The 23424-nt window shown below is 47.1% G+C and overlaps 1 protein-coding gene across 1 annotated transcript in view; it reads right to left on the bottom strand.

The window, feature by feature from the left end:
- LOC149427584 (protein sel-1 homolog 3-like) overlaps positions 1 to 23424 on the bottom strand; it is a 154023-nt gene that overhangs the window by 41602 nt on the left and 88997 nt on the right. The window contains exons 16-19 of the mRNA XM_089667878.1: positions 13303 to 13430; positions 10938 to 11021; positions 9901 to 9991; positions 6690 to 6777 (exon numbers count right to left, since the gene is read on the bottom strand). Coding sequence (XP_089524004.1) covers positions 6690 to 6777; positions 9901 to 9991; positions 10938 to 11021; positions 13303 to 13430 — 391 coding nt within the window. The remainder of the gene's footprint in view (positions 1 to 6689; positions 6778 to 9900; positions 9992 to 10937; positions 11022 to 13302; positions 13431 to 23424) is intronic.

The raw sequence follows: 23424 nt of genomic DNA, 5'->3' as shown, positions 1-23424 counted from the left end.
AATGATATTGGTGAAGAGTAATGCCTGGGATTCTTCTAGACTCTGGTGGTAGAACAACAGCTGGGATCAATGAAGACCAGTAGAATGAATGATATTGGTGCAGAGTACTGGCCGGGATTCTTCTGAACTCTGGTGGTAGAACAACAACAGCTGGGATCAATGAAGACCAGTAGAATGAATGATATTGGTGAAGAGTAATGCCTGGGATTCTTCTAGACTCTGGTGGTAGAACAACAGCTGGGATCAATGAAGACCAGTAGAATGAATGATATTGGTGCAGAGTACTGGCCGGGATTCTTCTGAACTCTGGTGGTAGAACAACAACAGCTGGGATCAATGAAGACCAGTAGAATGAATGATATTGGTGCAGAGTACTGGCCGGGATTCTTCTGAACTCTGGTGGTAGAACAACAACAGCTGGGATCAATGAAGACCAGTAGAATGAATGATATTGGTGCAGAGTACTGGCTGGGATTCTTCTAGACTCTGGTGGTAGAACAACAGCTGGGATCAATGAAGACCAGTAGAATGAATGATATTGGTGCAGAGTACTGGCCGGGATTCTTCTAGACTCTGGTGGTAGAACAGCAGCTGGGATCAATGAAGACCAGTAGAATGAATGATATTGGTGCAGAGTACTGGCCGGGATTCTTCTGAACTCTGGTGGTAGAACAACAACAGCTGGGATCAATGAAGACCAGTAGAATGAATGATATTGGTGAAGAGTAATGCCTGGGATTCTTCTAGACTCTGGTGGTAGAACAACAGCTGGGATCAATGAAGACCAGTAGAATGAATGATATTGGTGCAGAGTACTGGCCGGGATTCTTCTAGACTCTGGTGGTAGAACAGCTGGGATCAATGAAGACCAGTAGAATGAATGATATTGGTGCAGAGTACTGGCTGGGATTCTTCTAGACTCTGGTGCTAGAACAACAACAACTGGGATCAATGAAGACCAGTAGAATGAATGATATTGGTGCAGAGTACTGGCCGGGATTCTTCTAGACTCTGGTGGTAGAACAGCAGCTGGGATCAATGAAGACCAGTAGAATGAATGATATTGGTGCAGAGTACTGACCGGGATTCTTCTGAACTCTGGTGGTAGAACAACAGCTGGGATCAATGAAGACCAGTAGAATGAATCATATTGGTGCAGAGTACTGGCTGGGATTCTTCTGAACTCTGGTGGTAGAACAACAGCTGGGATCAATGAAGACCAGTAGAATGAATGATATTGGTGCAGAGTACTGGCGAACATTTTTCTGGATTCTGTACATGGTAGAACAACCACTAGAATCAATGAAGAGTTGGTAGAATAAGTGACATTGGTGCAGGATACTGTCCAAGATTCTTGTGGACTCCAATGGCAGAAAAACAGTTGGAATCAATGAGAACCGGGGAATAAGTGAAATTAGTGTAAAGTACTAACCGAGATTCTTCTGGACGCCAATGACAGAACAAGATGGAATCAATGAAAACCAGCAGAATGGTAGAATGTGTGATATCGGCACAGAGTAATGTCCAAGATTCTTCTTTACTTTTACAATGAGGACTAGTGGAATCACAGGCTATTGATGCAGAGTAGTGTCTGAGGATCTTCTGCACTCCAATGGTAGAACAACAGCTGGAATAAAGGACCAGGAGAATGAATGATATTGATGCAAAGTACTGGCTAAGATTATTCTAGGCTTTCATGGTAGAGATCCTTCTAGACTCCCATGGTAGAGCATTAGATTGTAAATGATGAGGACCAGTGGAATGGAATTGATGAGGACCAGTGGAATGAGTGATATTGATGTAGAGTACTGATTGAGATTCTTCTAGACTCCCATGGTAGAGCATTAGATTGGAATCAATGAGGACCAGTGGAATGAGTGATATTGGTGTAGAGTACAAGCTGAGATCCTTCTAGACTCCCATGGTGGAGCATTAGATTGGAATCAATGAGGACCAGTGGAATGAGTGATATTGGTGTAGAGTACAAGCTGAGATCCTTCTAGACTCCCATGGTGGAGCATTAGATTGGAATCAATGAGGACCAGTGGAATGAGTGATATTGGTGTAGAGTACAAGCTGAGATCCTTCTAGACTCCCATGGTGGAGCACTAGATTGGAATCAATGAGGACCAGTGGAATGAGTGATATTGGTGTAGAGTACTGATTGAGATTCTTCTAGACTCCCATGGTGGAGCATTCGATTGGAATCAATGAGGACCAGTGGAATGAGTGATATTGATGTAGAGTACAAGCTGAGATCCTTCTAGAGTCCCATGGTGGAGCATTAGATTGGAATCAATGAGGACCAGTGGAATGAGTGATATTGATGTAGAGTACTGATTGAGATTCTTCTAGACTCCCATGGTGGAGCATTAGATTGGAATCAATGAGGACCAGTGGAATGAGTGATATTGATGTAGAGTACTGATTGAGATTCTTCTAGACTCCCATGGTGGAGCATTAGATTGGAATCAATGAGGACCAGTGGAATGAGTGATATTGGTGCAGAGTACTTATTGAGATTCTTCTAGACTCCCATGGTGGAGCATTAGATTGGAATCAATGAGGACCAGTGGAATGAGTGATATTGATGTAGAGTACTGATTGAGATTCTTCTAGACTCCCATGGTGGAGCATTAGATTGGAATAAATGAGGACCAGTGGAATGAGTGATATTGATGTAGAGTACTGATTGAGATTCTTCTAGACTCCCATGGTGGAGCATTAGATTGGAATCAATGAGGACCAGTGAAATGAGTGATATTGATGTAGAGTACTGATTGAGATTCTTCTAGACTCCCATGGTGGAGCATTAGATTGGAATCAATGAGGACCAGTGGAATGAGTGATATTGGTGTAGAGTACAAGCTGAGATCCTTCTAGACTCCCATGGTGGAGCACTAGATTGGAGTCAATGAGGACCAGTGGAATTGTGATATTGATGCGGAGTACTGTCCGAGATTCTTCTGGTAGAACATCTGGAATCATTACTCTCACTTATGGGTCCATAATTCATACCAGGACACATTTATGAGATTATCACAATAATCCTACCTAAACTAAAGAGCTAAAATACAGCAGCCAGCACCTTCCACCCAAACTGAATAGTCTAAGCAGGAGACAACTCACTTCAATCTAAGGTAGAAAAATGAGATCTAACATTAAATCTGGATTATATCTGAGGGGTCTCATTGATCTGCGGGGATGGGCCGTATTTAGCCAATAAGCAGAGAGATACATTTTCTGCAAATGTATCCCTTTTATTTTTCATGAGAACCTGTATGCTCGGTTGTCAGTTATTGCTAATCTGGGTGAGATTGCCTGTGTGGCTGTGCCCTCATGTTCCTTATGTCACGGATCCACCGCACACACACCCACAGCGATTAGCTAACCGAGGCACGCACGTGCGACCGTGACTTGGGGTAAGAGGGAATAAGGGGGACTTAATCTGAATATATATAAGACCAGCTGTGATATACTTTCACAGCCCGCACTACCTCTGGCCACCACGAGAGGGAGACTCCACTCCAATCCCGCTGGCCGACCACACACAGGTCAGATACGAATCTTATATACAATCTGGTGCACGCTAAGGGTTGGGGAGCAGCCTAGCGAGTGGCACACCCTTCTAGAATTCCTCCAGCTATCGTACAAGCTAGAACCTCGGTGTTAATCGCCCTTCCACTGTCCACACACCCCCACACCAGACACACCACAAACGATAGCTTGCCACCACCCAACAGTTTTATCCGCAGACTGGCCTTCTGGGCCACCACACACACACAGATCTCCGTCTGGTAGATCTGTTACCTTTACAATCTGCATGCAATCTGCCCACACACAGTGCAATTGCATACAGATTGGCAATGAACTTGACCGAGCGTGTAAAGACACTGCAATACAATACAATACAATCTAATCTCTCCGGAGATATGAGCCCGAGTGTCAGGGCTGGAGTGGTGGAATGGTCAGGCAGGCCTTATGGTAAGGTCACGCACCGACTGGCGACAGCGTCTGGTGACCCACAGACCGGAGTCCCTCAGGGCGCGGAGTCTAAGCCCCAGGCTGCCCTTCACCAGGGCCCCTGATAGTGGGGATGGACTTGACGCAGCCTGAGACCAGGTCGTGACCCCCGAGTAACCCCACGGCTGCGGTAACGGCTGCTGCCAATGGCGTATAGCGGGTAGGGGCCAGATGGGAAGACGTATAACGTGGTTGGACAGGCCGGGTCGATAACAGCGGAACAGTCAGTACAAGACGGTAGGCAAGAATACTCAGGTCACGGGCCGGGTTCAGCAACGGGAGGTCAGGTAATGGAATAACACAGAGAATGGTCAGAACGGGCCAAGGGTCAGAGCAAGAGGAGTCTTTGTCCAAGCCGAGTCGGTTTCCAGGAGAGAAAAGAGAGCTGAACAAGAGCTTGCTGCAATGCAACATACAGGACACGAATGCAAAGAACGGCCGCAACCGACACTTAAATGTGATAAGCCGCACCCTCCTGGGAGGAGCTGCAGAGGACTGAGAGCATAAAGGGTCCCACAATGCTTATCAGACACCCAAGATGGATGCCAGCACATGGAGCAGCACAAACCCTGAGGAAAGGTAGGACCTTGACACCGAGCTTAAGTACCCAGAAGTCATTTATTAATTTTATGATTTAATATCCCGAAAGTGGGCGGTGCATAAAATATGTTCAAAGTATAAAAAGTTACAGAAAATAGAAGAAGACACACATTTTGGCTATTGACTATAAAATAAAAGGGAATAAAACATAAATAAAACTTTTACCAAGAGTTATCCTGCAACTGGAGCAAGTCAGAGAAAGTCTGCGATCCGCCAGTCGATAGAACCGGCTCCATACGAATCACAACGTCCATATCCCAGGTCCTCAATTTATGGAAATATGGACGTAGGCTGGACATTAGCCCTTGGCCAATCAACTTTGGGGGGTGTTCCTGTACCAGCCCACAGGACGTTCAGGGTACTGAAATGCCCAAAGTCGATTGGACCAGGAACGGTTTGAATCACCAAGTCAGGGATTGAATTTCCAACACCACCGCATCAGTCCGATCGCGACAGTACAAATCAGGCGCCACATAACAATTTTCTGCATTTCTCTGGGATTCTACAGTGGCTACAACTACAGTTTTACATGCAGATGTAGCCTACAGTGTGTCCAATCAGAAGGAAGTATTTTCATCTCTCTGCAACTAATATTTTAGCTTTTATGAGCGATGAAATATATTCATTTGATCTGCTGACAGATCGGAGCCCTCTCTTGGTCTCCTGCTGCCTCTGAAGCCGAAATGTCTAGAAGTAGGTGACAAGTCTTATTGGTATCTAGGTGTCACCTCCAGTTTAGAGGAAGCTCTGTCCCTTCAGATGCTAATTGGTGACCATATGTCTCTGACTGAATTCTGAACACATCTTATATTAACATGGAATGCTAAATCTACAATGTCATATTTCTACAGATCACATCTCAGCTACTCAAATCTTTACATTTATGTCACACCTTATATTGCAGCTGTTGGGTGATAGAGGATGGGACGTCCAATCTGATTGTGTGCAGATTAGTAGCAGGGTGTGGAAGTTACCATAGGCAGGGACAGATCTCATTGTCAGACAGGGATCTCAAGTGTGTGGGAAGGTGACTGCATAGGAGTCCGGCTCACAGAATATCTTGGGTAATCTCAGAGATGTGGGGTATCACCAAACTACCACACAACCATTAGAGAACACCAGATTGTATGTGAGATTTCCATCTGCCTGTGTGTGTCCAGCCAGATCGATTGTGGGCGAGTCCACCTCTAGTTGTGGCTGGTGTTAAGAGACTGAATAGGTGTATGTACTAACCTTAGAAGTAATATTGGAACTGTGGAACCTGGAGCAGCTAGTGAGAGCAGTGTGTGTGGTCTGTGATGACCTGTGTGCCAATCTTCTGCTGGAGGTTTCAGGAGCAAGGTTTCCCCCAGCCTGTAATATGTGGGTGGTGGTGCTTAGATATCAGTGTGCATTTTGTGCGGATTTCCCTGCTGCTACTTGTGCCTCTATCACAAGGACCCCCAAAGTCCACCGATCTAATCAGCCAGCATGCTGGTTCTGTACAGCAACAACTCATCCCCATATTCCCAGTGGACCCTCATCTGTGACAATATCTAGAGCCAGATTAGTGATGGGTTATAGTCCCTGTTAGTCCTGTTGGGGAGAATTTTCTTCACTTCTTGTCTCAGAACACATCAGGAAGTCAATGGAATCTCTCCCAGTTCCAGGAAATCCTTAGACTGTCATCAGTGGCCCCATCAGCAGATTCCCTCTCCTGTGACAACACTGAATGTTGGCTCTCCCATCTATCTCTATCTGTCTCAGTGACACCAGGACGCACATGTTGGCTCTCCTATCTGTCTCAGTGACACCAGGACACACAGAGGGTGAATCTCCAGCAAGGGTCCCAACCTCTCCACACTCCATCCAAAGTGCAATACTTCTGGGGAAGTTTGGAGTTTTTGGAGCGTTTTCATATAATAACTGATAAATCATGTGAAGTGATCTGAAATGGAAGTTACCGTACCGACCATTCTACACCTCCATGACTCTGGTTCTGTAAAGTGACCAGAACTGACATTTTGGGGAAGTCCATTTTACTGATTAATAAATTTGTACCCGCTACGTCTGTGCCGCGTACTCACCGTAAGGTGGAGGCTGGTCGCTGAGTGTTGATAGGTTGTAATATTTCCACTCACAGTCGATTTGCAGATAGCGGGTCACCAGACCTTCCTATTGGACAATAAAACCCAGCAGTGAGCAATCCCATATAGACAAGTCAATCACAAGATATTACAAAGGGGTCCAACCTCAACCCCCCCCCCCCCCCAATCAGTGAATGGAGCTTTCATCGGGGGAACCTTGGGTGAATTTCTATGTTTACCAATTCATGTTTTGGTGAATTTTGGGTAAAATTCCCATAGTGTCTTGTATGGCAAGTGAACCTACATTTTTTCACAGTCATGGCAAGAGTACTTTGTGTACAGAACACCCCAAGAATTCCCATCCCCCTTCTTCTGTAATGGGCTCCCTGCTCTTCTCAGAAGCCGGCACAGAACGTGAAGCCAAATTACAGCCATACTGTGCCACAGGATTGTTACTGAGATGCCTTTAGGGTGTCTTTTGTGTAGAGAGGGACTTCTTATTATAACTCTGCGATGGATTATATACAGGTGAAACGCAAGAAATGAGAATCTGGTGCATTCATTCATTCATTCATTCATTTATTTTCAGTGCAGCAACTTAAAAGGTGACACTAATACATGAGATAGACTCATTCCATGCAAAGCAAGATAGTTCAAGCCGCGATTTGTCATCATTGTGATGATTATGGCTTACAGCTCATGAAAACCCCAAATCCACAATCTCAGAAAATGAGAATATTCCATGCAATCAATAAAACACGGATTGTACATAGAACAATATCGCACCTCTGAAAAGTAGAAGCTGCATATGTACTCAGTACTTGGTTGGGGCCCCTTTTGCAGCAATTACTGCCTCAATGCGGCGTGGCATGGAAGCTATTAGCCTGTGGCACTGCTGAGGTGTTATGGAAGACCAGGATGCTTCAATAGCGGCCTTCAGCTCTTCTGCATTGTCCGGTCTCATGTCTCTCATCTTTCTCTTGGCAATGCCCCATAGATTCTCTATGGGGTTCAGGTCAGGCGAGTTTGCTGGCCAATCAAGAACAGTAATCCCACGGTCATTGAACCAGGTTTTGGTGCTTTTGGCAGTGTGGGCGGAGCCAAGTCCTGCTGGAAAATGAAGTCAGCATCCCCATAAAGCTGGTCTGCGGAAGGAAGCATGAAGTGCTCCAAAATCTCCTGGTAGACGGCTGCGGTGACCCTGGACTTCATGAAGCACAGTGGGCCAACACCAGCAGATGACATGGCTCCCCAAATCAACACAAACTGTGGAAACTTCACACTGGACTTCAAGCATCTTGCAGTGTGTGCCTCTCCATTCTTCCTCCATACTCGGGGTCCTTGTGCCTCTCCATTCTTCCTCCATACTCGGGGCCCTTGGGCCTCTCCATTCTTCCTCCATACTCGGGGTCCTTGGGCCTCTCCATTCTTCCTCCATACTCGGGGTCCTTGTGCCTCTCCATTCTTCCTCCATACTCGGGGTCCTTGGGCCTCTCCATTCTTCCTCCATACTCGGGGTCCTTGGGCCTCTCCATTCTTCCTCCATACTCGGGGTCCTTGTGCCTCTCCATTCTTCCTCCATACTCGGGGTCCTTGGGCCTCTCCATTCTTCCTCCATACTCGGGGTCCTTGTGCCTCTCCATTCTTCCTCCATACTCGGGGTCCTTGTGCCTCTCCATTCTTCCTCCATACTCTGGGTCCTTGGGCCTCTCCATTCTTCCTCCATACTCGGGGTCCTTGTGCCTCTCCATTCTTCCTCCATACTCGGGGTCCTTGGGCCTCTCCATTCTTCCTCCATACTCGGGATCCTTGGGCCTCTCCATTCTTCCTCCATACTCGGGGTCCTTGTGCCACTCCATTCTTCTTCCATACTCAGGGTCCATGAGCCTCTCCATTCTTCCTCCATACTCTGGGTCCTTGGGCCTCTCCATTCTTCCTCCATACTCGGGGTCCTTGGTTTCCAAATGAGATGCAAAAGTTGCTCTCATCAGAAAAGAGGACTTTGGACCACTGAGCAGCAGACCAGGTCTGTTTTTCTTTAGCCCAGGTAAGACGCTTCTGACGTTGTTTGTTGTTCAGGAGCGGCTTGACAAGAGGAATACGACATTTGAAGCCCATGTCCAGGATCCGTCTGTGTGTGGTGGCTCTTGATGCACTGACTCCAGCCTCAGTCCACTCCTTGTGAAAGTCCCCAACACTTTTGAATGGCCTTTTCCTGACAATCCTCTCCAGGCTGCGGTCATTCAGTCCAAGACAAAGTGCTCCAAAGTGCTTCCCTTCCACATAACTTTCTATTAATGTGCTTTGATACAGCACTTTGGGAACATCCAACTTCTTCTGCAATTCCCTTTTGAGGCTTTCCCTCCTTATGGAGGGTGTCAGTGATGGTGTCAGGTCAGCAGTCTTTCCCATGAATGGGATTCCTACTGAACCAGACTGAGAGACCATTTAAAGGCTCAGGAACCCTTTGCAGGTGTTATGGCTGAATGAGCTGATTAGAGTGGGACACATTGAGCCGAGATTATTCCACCTTTTCGCAATATTCTCATTTTCTGAGATTGTGGATTTGGGGTTTTCATGAGCTGTAAGCCATAATCATCACAATGATGACAAATCACGGCTGGAACTATCTTGCTTTGCATGGAATGAGTCTCATATATTAGTTTCACCTTTTAAGTTGCTGCAGTGAAATAAATGAACTTTTGCACCAGATTCAAATTTTTTTAGTTTAACCTGTGTGTGTATATACATATATATGTGTGTATATGTGTGTATATATATATATGAGAGAGAGATCCTGACAACTTAGCAGGCAGTGTAAAGTTGGACACAGACTGATCGAAATTTGGCCGGTTCTGCAGGGACCAGCTCCGTTTTGATTGGTGTATGGCTTTCCTTGTGGGACAGAAATTGATCATGCTGGAAAACCTTCAGTAATCAGTATTCTGACAGTTGTGGGGGTTGTGGGGATTCCGCCTCACTTGTGTGAATGGAGGAATCTGTTACATGTCTGCTGGCGAGGATTCACCGATGTCACCAAAGTCAAGCTGGTAAAATGCGATCCGTTTTGCTCTATTCCTGGCGGTGAATATGTCTGTGGATGTGTAACTTTCACTTGGCGAGGAAATGATCAGATACACGGAATGGATGGTCTGAAATCTCAGGGTCCTTTGTAGGAGATGACGGGTGGAGGGTCGGCGGTGGTACTCACCGGGTCCAATTCACAGAGAAAAGCCGCATTAAACTGACCAATCTCCATTCCGAGTTCTGCTGCCTGGACATAATAGAGAAGAGCTGCTGACCTGAAAAAGAGACAATGGCGTTATCTATCATCCTGGACTGCTAGGCATGGACTGTATCTGGAGTGTTCTGGAAGGGCCCGGACTTTATTCCCCAAACTTCTGCCCTGTATGTACTAATAATGGAATGTTCCAGAAGGGCCCGGACTTTATTCCCCAAACTTCTGCCCTGTATGAACTAATAATGGAATGTTCCTGAAGGGTCCGCACTTTACTCTTATGTCTATAGAGAAGGCTCCATGTCTATAGGGGGGGCTCCATGTCTATAGGGGGGGCTCCATGTCTATAGGGAGTGCTGCATGTCTGTAGAAAAGGCTGCATGTCTATAGGAAGAGCTCCATGTCTACAGGGAGGGCTCCATGTCTATAGAGAAGGCTCCATGTCTACAGGGAAGGCTGAGTGTCTACAGGGAGGGCTCCATGTCTACAGGGAGGGCTCCATGTCTGTAGGGAGGGCTCCATGTCTACAGGGAGGGCTCCATGTCTATAGGGAGAGCTCCATGTCTCCAGGGAAGGCTGAGTGTCTACAGGGAGGGCTCCATGTCTACAGGGAGGGCTCTATGCCTATAGGGGGGCTCCATGTCTGTAGGGAGGGCTCCATGTCTATAGAAAAGGCTGCATGTCTATAGGGAGAGCTCCATGTCTATAGGGAGGGCCCCATGTCTATAGAGAAGGCTCTATGTCTACAGGGAAGGCTGAGTGTCTACAGTGAGAGCTCCATGTCTACAGGGAGGGTTCTATGCCTATAGGGAGGGCTCTATGTCTATAGAGAAGGCTCTATGTCTACAGGGAAGGCTGAGTGTCTACAGGGAGGGTTCTATGCCTATATGGAGGGCTCCATGTCTGTAGGGAAAGGCTCCATGTCCATAGGGAAGGCTGAGGATCTATAGGGAAGACTTAGTGTCTATAAGGTTAGGGTTATTAGGTTCATCACTTGAACCATCTCTTACCAGGACCGATCCAGGTAATTATCCAAAGCTTTGCGTAGCACGGCTCCCAGGTACCCGTTCTGTTCTCCTGCCCACTTAGTCCACCTAAGAAAGGAAATTGTAGTTAAACTTCTCCCAGCTGAAGAAATTTGAATTTGCACAATCAGTGCAGAAGCCAAAGCCTCCTCATGACCACAAAAGTCTATATTGGGAATTTATTGAAGCTATAAAGAGACTTCTCTGGTGGTGTGGCCCCTTTAACATGACCTGTACCTATCTAATGAAAGCTCTGTGCCATCTTCTGTACTCCGGATTCAGGTACTTCTTACCAATGCCCCTTTATGAATCTGTCACAATGGTTATGAATCACCGCTGGTTCTCAGATCAGCAAACTGGGGGTAATTAAGCTCGGGTTGGTGTGCAGAGAGACACTGGTGCTCAGAACTAGACATATCTCCTGGAAGTTGTCATTAATGTGGATGCTTCCTGCACCTGGTTTGTGGGTTTCTAGGATGCCGATGGTTGCCGGTGTCCTATCAACCATTCACTGATCCTCGGTCTCATTCAGCTGCCATCCGTCATACTACCCAACCGACAGCTGAAAGCAGACGAAGGAAGTTCTGCCTGACACCATTGTTTATATACGACCATGAATCTCACCGCCAACAGCTGAATGGACCAGTGAGGAGTCATCAGATGCTAGGATGATGTCCTGGCTAGCAGGAGGGTGAACCCTGAGGATGGAATGTTGGTGGTATGGGCACTCCATGTGACAGATTCGTATAGCTGTTACCCCAAAAACAAACACATGTCCCAACTACAACAGATCCAGTCCCGTGTTCTAAGGGTGTCCACAGTGCCAATAGCAATTGCCAAATGAAAGTGATTGAGTGAGATCAGTCATGCAGAGCAGCTTACTCAATGCAGGCGCATTTAGATCTCCTGTGCTGAGATCCACCACATTGGGTAAGCTGCTCTGCATGACTGATCTCACTCAATCACTGAAGGACTTTCATTTGGCAATTGCTTTTGGCACTGTGAACACCCTTCGAACATGGGACTGGATCTGTTGTAGTTGGGACATTCGTTTGTCTTGGACTGAATTGCACCAAGTTTTCCGGGACTAATACATACATATAGTTTTTTTTATTATGTAAGCACTTGGTTTCACTTTATTCTATTTCATTTCTTTCTCTATTTACAGATCAGGGGGGTCAGGGGGACCTACTCAATATTAGGTGGGTGGTCAAAGTGTTATGACTGATCGGTGTATCTCCTATAGGAGCTGACAATTCACGCCAAGATGAAAGTTATCAATCTTCATGAAGCAATACGCAGCATCCTCTTCTCTCACACACGGGGATGCACACTGTTCATTCAGCCATTACTTCAGCTATCAGACTTCTAGTGGAGTCAATGGAGAGGATTTACTATTATTTATTTATTTCCGGTACTTATATAGCGCCGTCCATTTACGCAGCGCTTTACATATATATCATACATTCACATCAGTCCCCGCCCCTGAGGAGCGTACAATCTAAGGTCCCTAACTTTCATTCATACATACACATACTAGGACCAATTTAGATAGGATCCAATTAACCTACCAGCATGTCTTTGGAGTGTGGGAGGAAACCGGAGTACCCAGAGGAAACCCACGCAGGCACAGGGAGAATATGCAGACTCCAGGCAAGTGGTGCCTTGGTTTGGAATTGAACCTACAACCCTAGTACTACCAGGCGGAAGTGCTAACCATTTAGCCACTGTGCTGCCCATTGGCTGATTGTAGTGTACTGTGCAATTTTTTTAGCTCACACAAGATTGGAGGATGGAAGTCAGCAGAGCATCACTTCATTCTCTCAGCTCTGAGGAGTTCCCCAGCAAAATAAGTGGGCTATTGACCTTAAACAGCAAGTTCATGGAGGCCACCATGGGGAACTCATGGTGCCCCAGGAGGTTTTAAAATCTGTACAGCTTTGTAGAGTGGATTAGTTCATTTTATTGTCATACCTGTAGACCATTAGGGTCCTCCCAGAAGTCTGCATGAAAAACTCCCAGTTAGTGACCCCCCATGTTCTGACTCGTTGCTAGGACATGAGACCCATTGGTCTTCTCTATAATGCTGGGATTATAACAGTTCTCACATCCTAGTAACATGGCAGGACATGGGAGTCAGTAACTGGGATTTTTAGACAGTCTTCTGGGGGTTCCAAATGGCCTCCAGGTATGACAATGAAATTAACAAACGATGTACAAAGCTGCACAGTTTTTAATATCTTCCGGGGCCCATTGACTGGAGCCGGCTAGTTTCTGGAGAAAGTGAACTTACCCTTTAAGTAAATCAGCCCAATGAATGTATGTCACCTATCATATCAATTGTACTTACAACACAGCGTCATACGGCAGTCGGTTCACCACCCCAGGGATGCCCTGGATCCAGCAAGCGGAGACGTGTACAGCTGCATCAATATGGCCACGAGTGGCGGACTTCAAGTAGTATCGGTAGGCTGCGGACTGAAGTAATATCCATTAGAGACGCATGTGTGCAGAATGTCTGAACCAATGGGAGAGCTCCAGCAGCAGCACTTAGTAATTGTCTATCCTATATTATACACACTAATGACCCGTCTGTTACCATCTGTAGTAATGGTTCCGTCCAATGACCCGTCTGTTTTAATCTGTAGTAATGGTTCCGTCCAATGACCCGTCTGTTACCATCTGTAGTAATGGTTCCGTCCAATGACCCGTCTGTTATTATCTGCAGTAATGGTTCCGTCCAATGATCCGTCTGTTATTATCTATAGTAATGGTACCGTCCAATGACCCGTCTGTTATTATCTGCAGCAATGGTTCCGTCCAATGACCCGTCTGTTATTATCTGCAGTAATGGTACCGTCCAATGACCCGTCTGTTATTATCTGCAGCAATGGTTCCGTCCAATGACCCGTCTGTTATTATCTGTAGTAATGGTACCGTCCAATGACCCGTCTGTTATTATCTGTAGTAATGGTTCCGTCCAATGACCCGTCTGTTATTATCTGCAGTAATGGTACCGTCCAATGATCCGTCTGTTATTATCTGCAGTAATGGTTCCGTCCAATGACCCGTCTGTTATTATCTGTAGTAATGGTACCGTCCAATGTCCCGTCTGTTATTATCTGTAGTAATGGTACCGTCCAATGATCCGTCTGTTATTATCTGTAGTAATGGTACCGTCCAATGTCCCGTCTGTTATTATCTGCAGTAATGGTACCGTCCAATGATCCGTCTGTTATTATCTGTAGTAATGGTTCCGTCCAATGATCCGTCTGTTATTATCTGTAGTAATGGTACCGTCCAATGTCCCGTCTGTTATTATCTGTAGTAATGGTACCGTCCAATGTCCCGTCTGTTATTATCTGCAGTAATGGTTCCGTCCAATGATCCATCTGTTATTATCTGTAGTAATGGTTCCGTCCAATGACCCGTCTGTTATTATCTGCAGTAATGGTTCCGTCCAATGACCCGTCTGTTATTATCTGCAGTAATGGTTCCGTCCAATGACCCGTCTGTTATTATCTGTAGTAATGGTTCCGTCCAATGACCCGTCTGTTATTATCTGCAGTAATGGTACCGTCCAATGACCTGTCTGTTATTATCTATAGTAATGGTACCGTCCAATGACCCGTCTGTTATTATCTGTAGTAATGGTTCCGTCCAATGACCCGTCTGTTATTATCTGTAGTAATGGTTCCGTCCAATGATCCGTCTGTTACCATCTGTAGTAATGGTTCCGTCCAATGACCCGTCTGTTATTATCTGCAGTAATGGTTCCGTCCAATGACCCGTCTGTTATTATCTGTAGTAATGGTTCCGTCCAATGACCCGTCTGTTATTATCTGCAGTAATGGTTCCGTCCAATGACCCGTCTGTTATTATCTGTAGTAATGGTTCCGTCCAATGATCCGTCTGTTATTATCTGTAGTAATGGATCCGTCCAATGACCCGTCTGTTATTATCTATAGTAATGGTTCCGTCCAATGACCCGTCTGTTATTATCTGTAGTAATGGATCCGTCCAATGACCCGTCTGTTATTATCTGTAGTAATGGTTCCGTCCAATGACCCGTCTGTTATTATCTGTAGTAATGGTTCCGTCCAATGACCCGTCTGTTACCATCTGTAGTAATGGTTCCGTCCAATGATCCGTCTGTTATTATCTGCAGTAATGGTTCCGTCCAATGACCCGTCTGTTATTATCTGCAGTAATGGTTCCGTCCAATGACCCGTCTGTTATTATCTGCAGTAATGGTTCCGTCCAATGACCCGTCTGTTATTATCTGCAGTAATGGTTCCGTCCAATGACCCGTCTGTTATTATCTGTAGTAATGGTTCCGTCCAATGTCCCGTCTGTTATTATCTGTAGTAATGGTACCGTCCAATGACCCGTCTGTTATTATCTGTAGTAATGGTACCGTCCAATGACCCGTCTGTTATTATCTATAGTAATGGTACCGTCCAATGACCCGTCTGTTATTATCTGTAGTAATGGATCCGTCCAATGACCCGTCTGTTACCATCTGTAGTAATGGTTCCGTCCAATGATCCGTCTGTTATTATCTGCAGTAATGGTTCCGTCCAATGACCCGTCTGTTATTATCTGCAGTAATGGTTCCGTCCAATGATCCGTCTGTTATTATCTGTAGTAATGGTTCCGTCCAATGACCCGTCTGTTATTATCTATAGTAATGGTTCCGTCCAATGACCCGTCTGTTATTATCTGCAGTAATGGTTCCGTCCAATGATCCGTCTGTTATTATCTGTAGTAATGGTACCGTCCAATGATCCGTCTATTATTATCTGTAGTAATGGTTCCGTCCAATGACCCGTCTGTTATTATCTGTAGTAATGGTTCCGTCCAATGACCCGTCTGTTATCTGTAGTAATGGTTCCGTCCAATGTCCCGTCTGTTATTATCTGTAGTAATGGTTCCGTCCAATGACCCGTCTGTTATCTGTAGTAATGGTTCCGTCCAATGACCCGTCTGTTATTATCTGCAGTAATGGTTCCGTCCAATGACCCGTCTGTTACCATCTGTAGTAATGGTACCGTCCAATGACCCGTCTGTTATTATCTATAGTAATGGTACCGTCCAATGACCCGTCTGTTATTATCTGCAGTAATGGTACCGTCCAATGACCCGTCTGTTATTATCTGTAGTAATGGTTCCGTCCAATGACCCGTCTGTTATTATCTGCAGTAATGGTTCCGTCCAATGTCCCGTCTGTTATTATCTGCAGTAATGGTTCCGTCCAATGACCCGTCTGTTATTATCTGTAGTAATGGTTCCGTCCAATGTCCCGTCTGTTATTATCTGCAGTAATGGTTCCGTCCAATGACCCGTCTGTTATTATCTGTAGTAATGGTTCCGTCCAATGTCCCGTCTGTTATTATCTGCAGTAATGGTTCCGTCCAATGACCCGTCTGTTATTATCTGCAGTAATGGTTCCGTCCAATGACCCGTCTGTTATTATCTGTAGTAATGGTTCCGTCCAATGACCCGTCTGTTACCATCTGTAGTAATTAGAGATGAGCGAATCGAACTCGGCGAAGTGGAATTCGTTTCGAATATTAGGAAATTTTTCCTAAAATGGCGGCGACATGTGCGGCGACGGAGCGGGGATGTCTGGGAAGGCGCGCAGACAAGGCGCGCTGACCCATAATGCATTCATTCATGACATGTGATCGCATTAGCCAATCAGCAGCCAGCCAGCCAGCACTGTGTAATGGTCGAGCTATAAATGGCGGCCATTTTAGAATTCTCCATTTGCCTCCAGTCATTCAAGAGAGGCAGACCTGTCTGTATTGAGGGAGAGATTTAGGGACAGAGAAACGTTACTTAGGGACATAGAAACGTTACTTAGGGCCACAGAAACGTTACTTAGGGCCAGAGAAACGTTACTTAGGGCCACAGAAACGTTACTTAGGGCCACAGAAACGTTACTTAGGGCCACAGAAACGTTACTTAGGGATACAGAAACGTTACTTAGGGCCACAGAAACGTTACTTAGGGCCACAGAATCGTTACTTAGGGCCACAGAAACGTTACTTAGGGCCACAGAAACGTTACTTAGGGCCACAGAATCGTTACTTAGGGACACAGAACCGTTACTTAGGGCCACAGAAACGTTACTTAGGGACACAGAATTGTTACTCAGAGACACAGAATTGTTACTTAGGGACACAGAATTGTTACTCAGGGACAGACACAGAATTGTTACTCAGGGACAGACACTGAATTGTTACTCAGGGACAGACACAGAATTGTTACTGAGGGACAGACACAGAATTGTTACTGAGGGACACAGAATTGTTACTGAGGGACACAGAATTGTTACTCAGGGACAGACACAGAATTGTTACTCAGGGACAGACACAGAATTGTTACTCAGGGACAGACACAGAATTGTTACTCAGGGACAGACACAGAATTGTTACTGAGGGACACAGAATTGTTACTGAGGGACACAGAATTGTTACTGAGGGACACAGAATTGTTACTCAGGGACAGACACAGAATTGTTACTCAGGGACACAGAATTGTTACTGAGGGACACAGAAGTGTTACTGAGGGACACAGAATTGTTACTCAGGGACAGACACAGAATTGTTACTCAGGGACACAGAATCGTTTAATTAAAGAGTATGTCAGACAACATGCAGAGGAGTGGCAGAGGAGGCAATGTTTTAGGAGCGAGCAGACGTGGCAGCAGAGGAAGGGGTCGAGGCAGCACTAGTCGCAGCCAGAGGCCAGTGCTCCCGGTGTCATCCAGCGGTCGTGTCTCCACCGACAACCCTGCCGTCATCGATTGGTTGGCTCGGTCGTCTTCCTCTTCCCAGGTCACCTCTGACACCTACAGCCAACGGTCGGTGGGTACGTCAGACACAACCGTTAGTTGGCATGGCCCGGGAGCAAGCCCACTGAAATCACGTGTCCTCTACCTGCCCCTGTCCTTTGGTGTTCCCTCACCAAGCGAAGTATCGCATGCTGTGGGCCAGTGAGGAGTATCGGGGGCAAAGTTTCCTACTCGGCGGTGTGGCAATTTTTCGTCAAGCTGCCCGAGGAAGTAAACGTAGCCGTATGTCGACTATGTGGCCAGAAAGTCAAGCGTGGCCAGGGGGCCCATGTTGGGACTACAGCGTTGCGGCAGCATATGCAGCGTCGCCATTTGGTGGCCTGGGAAAACCGTGATAAAGATACGGCGGTTCTGCCCGCCCCAGCCCCCGCTCCATCACCCGCTCCGTTACTTGCTCCGTCACCCGACGTCAATCGCCCTCTATCAGCCAGTCAAGGCTCCAACACCTCTGCTGAGGGGAGTTGTCACTCGTTGGCATCTTCCGCTCGTTCAGATGCTCCTTCTCCTGCTACTCCTCTTCACGGATTCCGTCAGCAGTCTTTCTTGGAATCCGTTTCCAAGAGACAACAGTTTGCGAGCACGCACCCGACGGTGCAAAAGCTGAACGTCCTCCTGTCCAAGTTGCTGGTGCTGCAGTCCCTCCCTTTCCAACTGGTGGACTCAGCACCTTTCCGAGAAATGATGGCTTGTGCCGCGCCGCGGTGGAGAGTGCCAAGCCGTCATTTCTTCGCCAAAAAGGCAGTGCCAGCCCTGCATTCACATGTAGAAGAGATGGTGGGCCAGTCTTTGAGCATGTCGGTCTCTGCCAAAGTGCACGGCAGCGCCGACGTGTGGAGCTGTAACTACGGTCAGGGACAGTACATGTCATTTACGGCCCACTGGGTGAACGTGGTGCCGGCACAGCCGCACCAGCAACTTGGACAGGTCACGCCGCTTTTGCCTCCACGTTTGCACGTCCTTGGTCCGGCAAAGATGTCCGCCTCTACCACCTCTTCTTCCTTCGTGTCCTCAGCCGCCACCCCCGTGCCAAGTCCCATTACCCGACCGGCATATCACATGTGCAGGGCGCAACGGTGTCACGCTGTTCTGCACCTGGTATGCCTTGGCGAACGTAGTCACACAGGGGAGGAACTTCTGAGTGTAATGAACAGAGAAATCGACAGATGGCTGTCTCCGCGCAAACTGAAAATCGGAACCATGTTGACCGACAACGGAAAGAACATGGTGTCTGCTCTGCGTCAAGGAAGGTTGTGCCATGCGCCATGCATTGCTCACGTGTTCAATCTGGTTGTCAAGCGGTTCCTAAAATCCACCATCCCACTGCAAGACATCCTTAAAATGTCACGTAAACTTTGCATGCATTTCAGCCATTCCTACACCGCAAAGCACACCCTCCTTGAGCTGCAGCGGCAGAACGGAATTCCACAGCATCGCCTGATCTGCGACGTTGCAACAAGGTGGAATTCAACCCTACACATGTTAGACCGCCTTTACGAACAGCGAAAGGCCATCACCGATTTCCTGATGTTACAAGCGGATAAAGGTACTCCCCTGTGTAACTTCGATGTCAGCCATTGGCAGCTCATGCGTGACACCTGCCGCTTGCTCAGGCCCTATGAGGAGGCCATGCTATTCGTGAGTCGGCAGGACTATGGGATGAACGAGGTCATTCCTCTGTTGCACGTCCTGGAACAAATGCTGTTAACAATGGCTGGTCAGGGTGCGGTAGACGTGGCGCACAGATCTCAACGCCACATGACCCCTGTGGGGGCAGGACAGGAAGAAGAGGAGGAGGTAGAGGAGGACATTTGTGCTCAGGAATTATTGAGTGAAATGGGTGGTTTTTACACTCAGCGGACAGGAGTGGAGGAGCAGGAGCATCTGGTAGAGGAGGAGGAGACAGAGGACCCAGACGCACCGTGGCAGTATGCTGTGGAGATGGAGGCAGGGAGTCCCTCGCATTCCTTGGCACAAATGGCCCATAGCATGCTCAGTTGCTTGCGTAGCGACAGCCGAATAATAACCATCAGACAGAGGGATGACTTTTGGCTGTCCACCTTGTTGGACCCTCGCTATCGTTCCAAAATGGTGGCCTTTTTCACACCTGCTGAGAGGGAGGCCAAAATAACGTACTATAAAAACCACCTATGTAGTCAGTTGGTCTCTGCCTTTGTGCGCCAACGTCCATCCTCAGACACTGTGGGCCCTGTGCGCTCGCGTTCCGCTGCCATGGCAGCAGGGGAGGGGTGGGGTGGTAGGAGCAGTGGCAGCTCCACCAGCAGCGGCTGCCTCAGTCTGCAGTCGATGATGAGTAGCTTTCTTCACCAGCGCAGTGAGGAAACTACTAACCAGCCGCAGCAGCAGCAGCAGCAGCATCATCAGGTGGACCTGGAGCAGGACCTCAAACAACAGGCTTGGGCCTACTTGGACAGCACCCTGCCAACCAAGGTAGACAATCCCCTTGACTACTGGGCAACGAAACTTGACCTTTGGCCCCAACTAGCTGAATTTGCCCTTGAAAGGCTGTCATGCCCGGCCAGTAGCGTGGCATCGGAGCGCGTGTTTAGTGCGGCAGGAGGTATTGTAACTCCGCGGAGGACACGACTGTCCACCCACAGTGTGGAGAGACTCACGTTTGTGAAAATGAATCAGGCGTGGATTAGTCTGGATTTCAAACCACCAGTTCCTGACACAACTGACTAAATCCGCCATGAATCATGCCCCAAACATGTGCCACTTTCAGGTCTCCTCACACTGCTGGTGTGTTCCATTTTTTGTCATAGGGTGCTGGCAGATTACGGGCCTCCCATTGCTGCTGCCAGGCCCGTAATCTGCCATGGGCCCCTGTACCGCCTCCTCATGCTGCTGCCAGGTCCAGAATCTCTCATGGGTCCCTGTACGGCCTCCCATTGCTGCTGTCTCCATCGCCACACGCTGCCATGTGCCACTTTCAGGTCTCCTCACACTGCTGGTGGGTTCCATTTTTGTCATAGGGTGCTGTATGGCCTCCCATTGCTGCTGCCTCCACCGCCGCACTGTGGCTCCACACTCTGGTTTTGGCCCCGTGACTGCCCAAATGAGTGAAGTGTGCGGTGATTCTAAGATCGACGGCACTCATCTGCATGTCATACTGACTGACAGTATTATTTCTCTTCCCCAGCAGACTCCAAGGGCATTTAAATTAAAGGTACAGTGTTCTGCACTAATATAAAGGCTCTCTGAAGCCTAGAAACACCCTTTTATAAGTTAAAATTGCAGCGAATATATTCGCATCGAATCGAATTTATTCCGCGAATTCGCCGAATCAGCCGAATCGAATTTTTGAATACTTCGCTCATCTCTAGTAGTAATGGTTCCGTCCAATGACCCGTCTGTTATTATCTGTAGTAATGGTTCCGTCCAATGACCCGTCTGTTACCATCTACAGTAATGGTTCCGTCCAATGACCCGTCTGTTATTATCTACAGTAATGGTACCGTCCAATGACCCGTCTGTTATTATCTGCAGTAATGGTTCCGTCCAATGACCCGTCTGTTACTATCTGCAGTAATGGTATCGTCCAATGTCCCGTCTGTTATTATCTGTAGTAATGGTATCGTCCAATGTCCCGTCTGTTATTATCTGTAGTAATGGTACCGTCCAATGACCCGTCTGTTATTATCTGCAGTAATGGTACCGTCCAATGACCCGTCTGTTATTATCTGTAGTAATGGTTCCGTCCAATGACCCGTCTGTTATTATCTGCAGTAATGGTTCCGTCCAATGTCCCGTCTGTTATTATCTGTAGTAATGGTACCGTCCAATGACCCGTCTGTTATTATCTGTAGTAATGGTACCGTCCAATGACCCGTCTGTTATTATCTGTAGTAATGGTTCCGTCCAATGACCCGTCTGTTATTATCTGTAGTAATGGTTCCGTCCAATGACCCGTCTGTTATTATCTGTAGTAATGGTTCCGTCCAATGACCCGTCTGTTATTATCTGCAGTAATGGTTCCGTCCAATGACCCGTCTGTTATTATCTGTAGTAATGGTTCCGTCCAATGACCCGTCTGTTACCATCTGCAGTAATGGTTCCGTCCAATGACCCGTCTGTTATTATCTGTAGTAATGGTTCCGTCCAATGACCCGTCTGTTATTATCTGCAGTAATGGTTCCGTCCAATGACCCGTCTGTTATTATCTGCAGTAATGGTTCCGTCCAATGACCCGTCTGTTACCATCTGCAGTAATGGTACCGTCCAATGACCCGTCTGTTACCATCTGTAGTAATGGTACCGTCCAATGACCCGTCTGTTATTATCTGCAGTAATGGTTCCGTCCAATGACCCGTCTGTTATTATCTACAGTAATTGTACCGTCCAATGATCCGTCTGTTATTATCTGCAGTAATGGTACCGTCCAATGACCCGTCTGTTACCATCTACAGTAATGGTACCGTCCAATGACCCGTCTGTTATTATCTGTAGTAATGGTTCCGTCCAATGACCCGTCTGTTATTATCTGCAGTAATGGTACCGTCCAATGACCCGTCTGTTACCATCTGCAGTAATGGTTCCATCCAATGACCCGTCTGTTATTATCTGCAGTAATGGTTCTGTCCAATGACCCGTCTGTTATTATCTGCAGTAATGGTACCGTCCAATGACCCGTCTGTTACCATCTGCAGTAATGGTTCCGTCCAATGACCCGTCTGTTATTATCTGTAGTAATGGTTCCGTCCAATGACCCGTCTGTTATTATCTGTAGTAATGGTTCCGTCCAATGACCCGTCTGTTATTATCTGTAGTAATGGTTCCGTCCAATGACCCGTCTGTTATCTGTAGTAATGGTACCGTCCAATGACCCGTCTGTTACCATCTGTAGTAATGGTTCCGTCCAATGACCCGTCTGTTATCTGTAGTAATGGTACCGTCCAATGACCCGTCTGTTACCATCTGTAGTAATGGTACCGTCCAATGACCCGTCTGTTATTATCTGCAGTAATGGTTCCGTCCAATGACCCGTCTGTTATTATCTGCAGTAATGGTTCCGTCCAATGACCCGTCTGTTATTATCTGTAGTAATGGTTCCGTCCAATGACCCGTCTGTTACCATCTGCAGTAATGGTTCCGTCCAATGACCCGTCTGTTACCATCTGCAGTAATGGTACCGTCCAATGACCCGTCTGTTACCATCTGCAGTAATGGTTCCGTCCAATGACCCGTCTGTTATTATCTGTAGTAATGGTTCCGTCCAATGACCCGTCTGTTACCATCTGCAGTAATGGTTCCGTCCAATGACCCGTCTGTTATTATCTGCAGTAATGGTTCCGTCCAATGTCCCGTCTGTTATTATCTGTAGTAATGGTACCGTCCAATGACCCGTCTGTTACCATCTGCAGTAATGGTTCCGTCCAATGACCCATCTGTTATTATCTGTAGTAATGGTACCGTCCAATGACCCGTCTGTTACCATCTGCAGTAATGGTTCCGTCCAATGACCCGTCTGTTATTATCTGCAGTAATGGTTCCGTCCAATGTCCCGTCTGCTATTATCTGTAGTAATGGTACCGTCCAATGACCCGTCTGTTACCATCTACAGTAATGGTACCGTCCAATGACCCGTCTGTTACC

The sequence above is a fragment of the Staurois parvus genome, unplaced genomic scaffold (genome assembly GCF_062004578.1).
Source record: "Staurois parvus isolate SC_StPar_1 unplaced genomic scaffold, SC_StPar_1.0 ptg003642l, whole genome shotgun sequence".
NCBI lineage: Eukaryota > Metazoa > Chordata > Amphibia > Anura > Ranidae > Staurois > Staurois parvus.
Note: the sequence above shows the minus strand (reverse complement) of the source record. Positions and strands in the feature narration are given on the sequence as shown.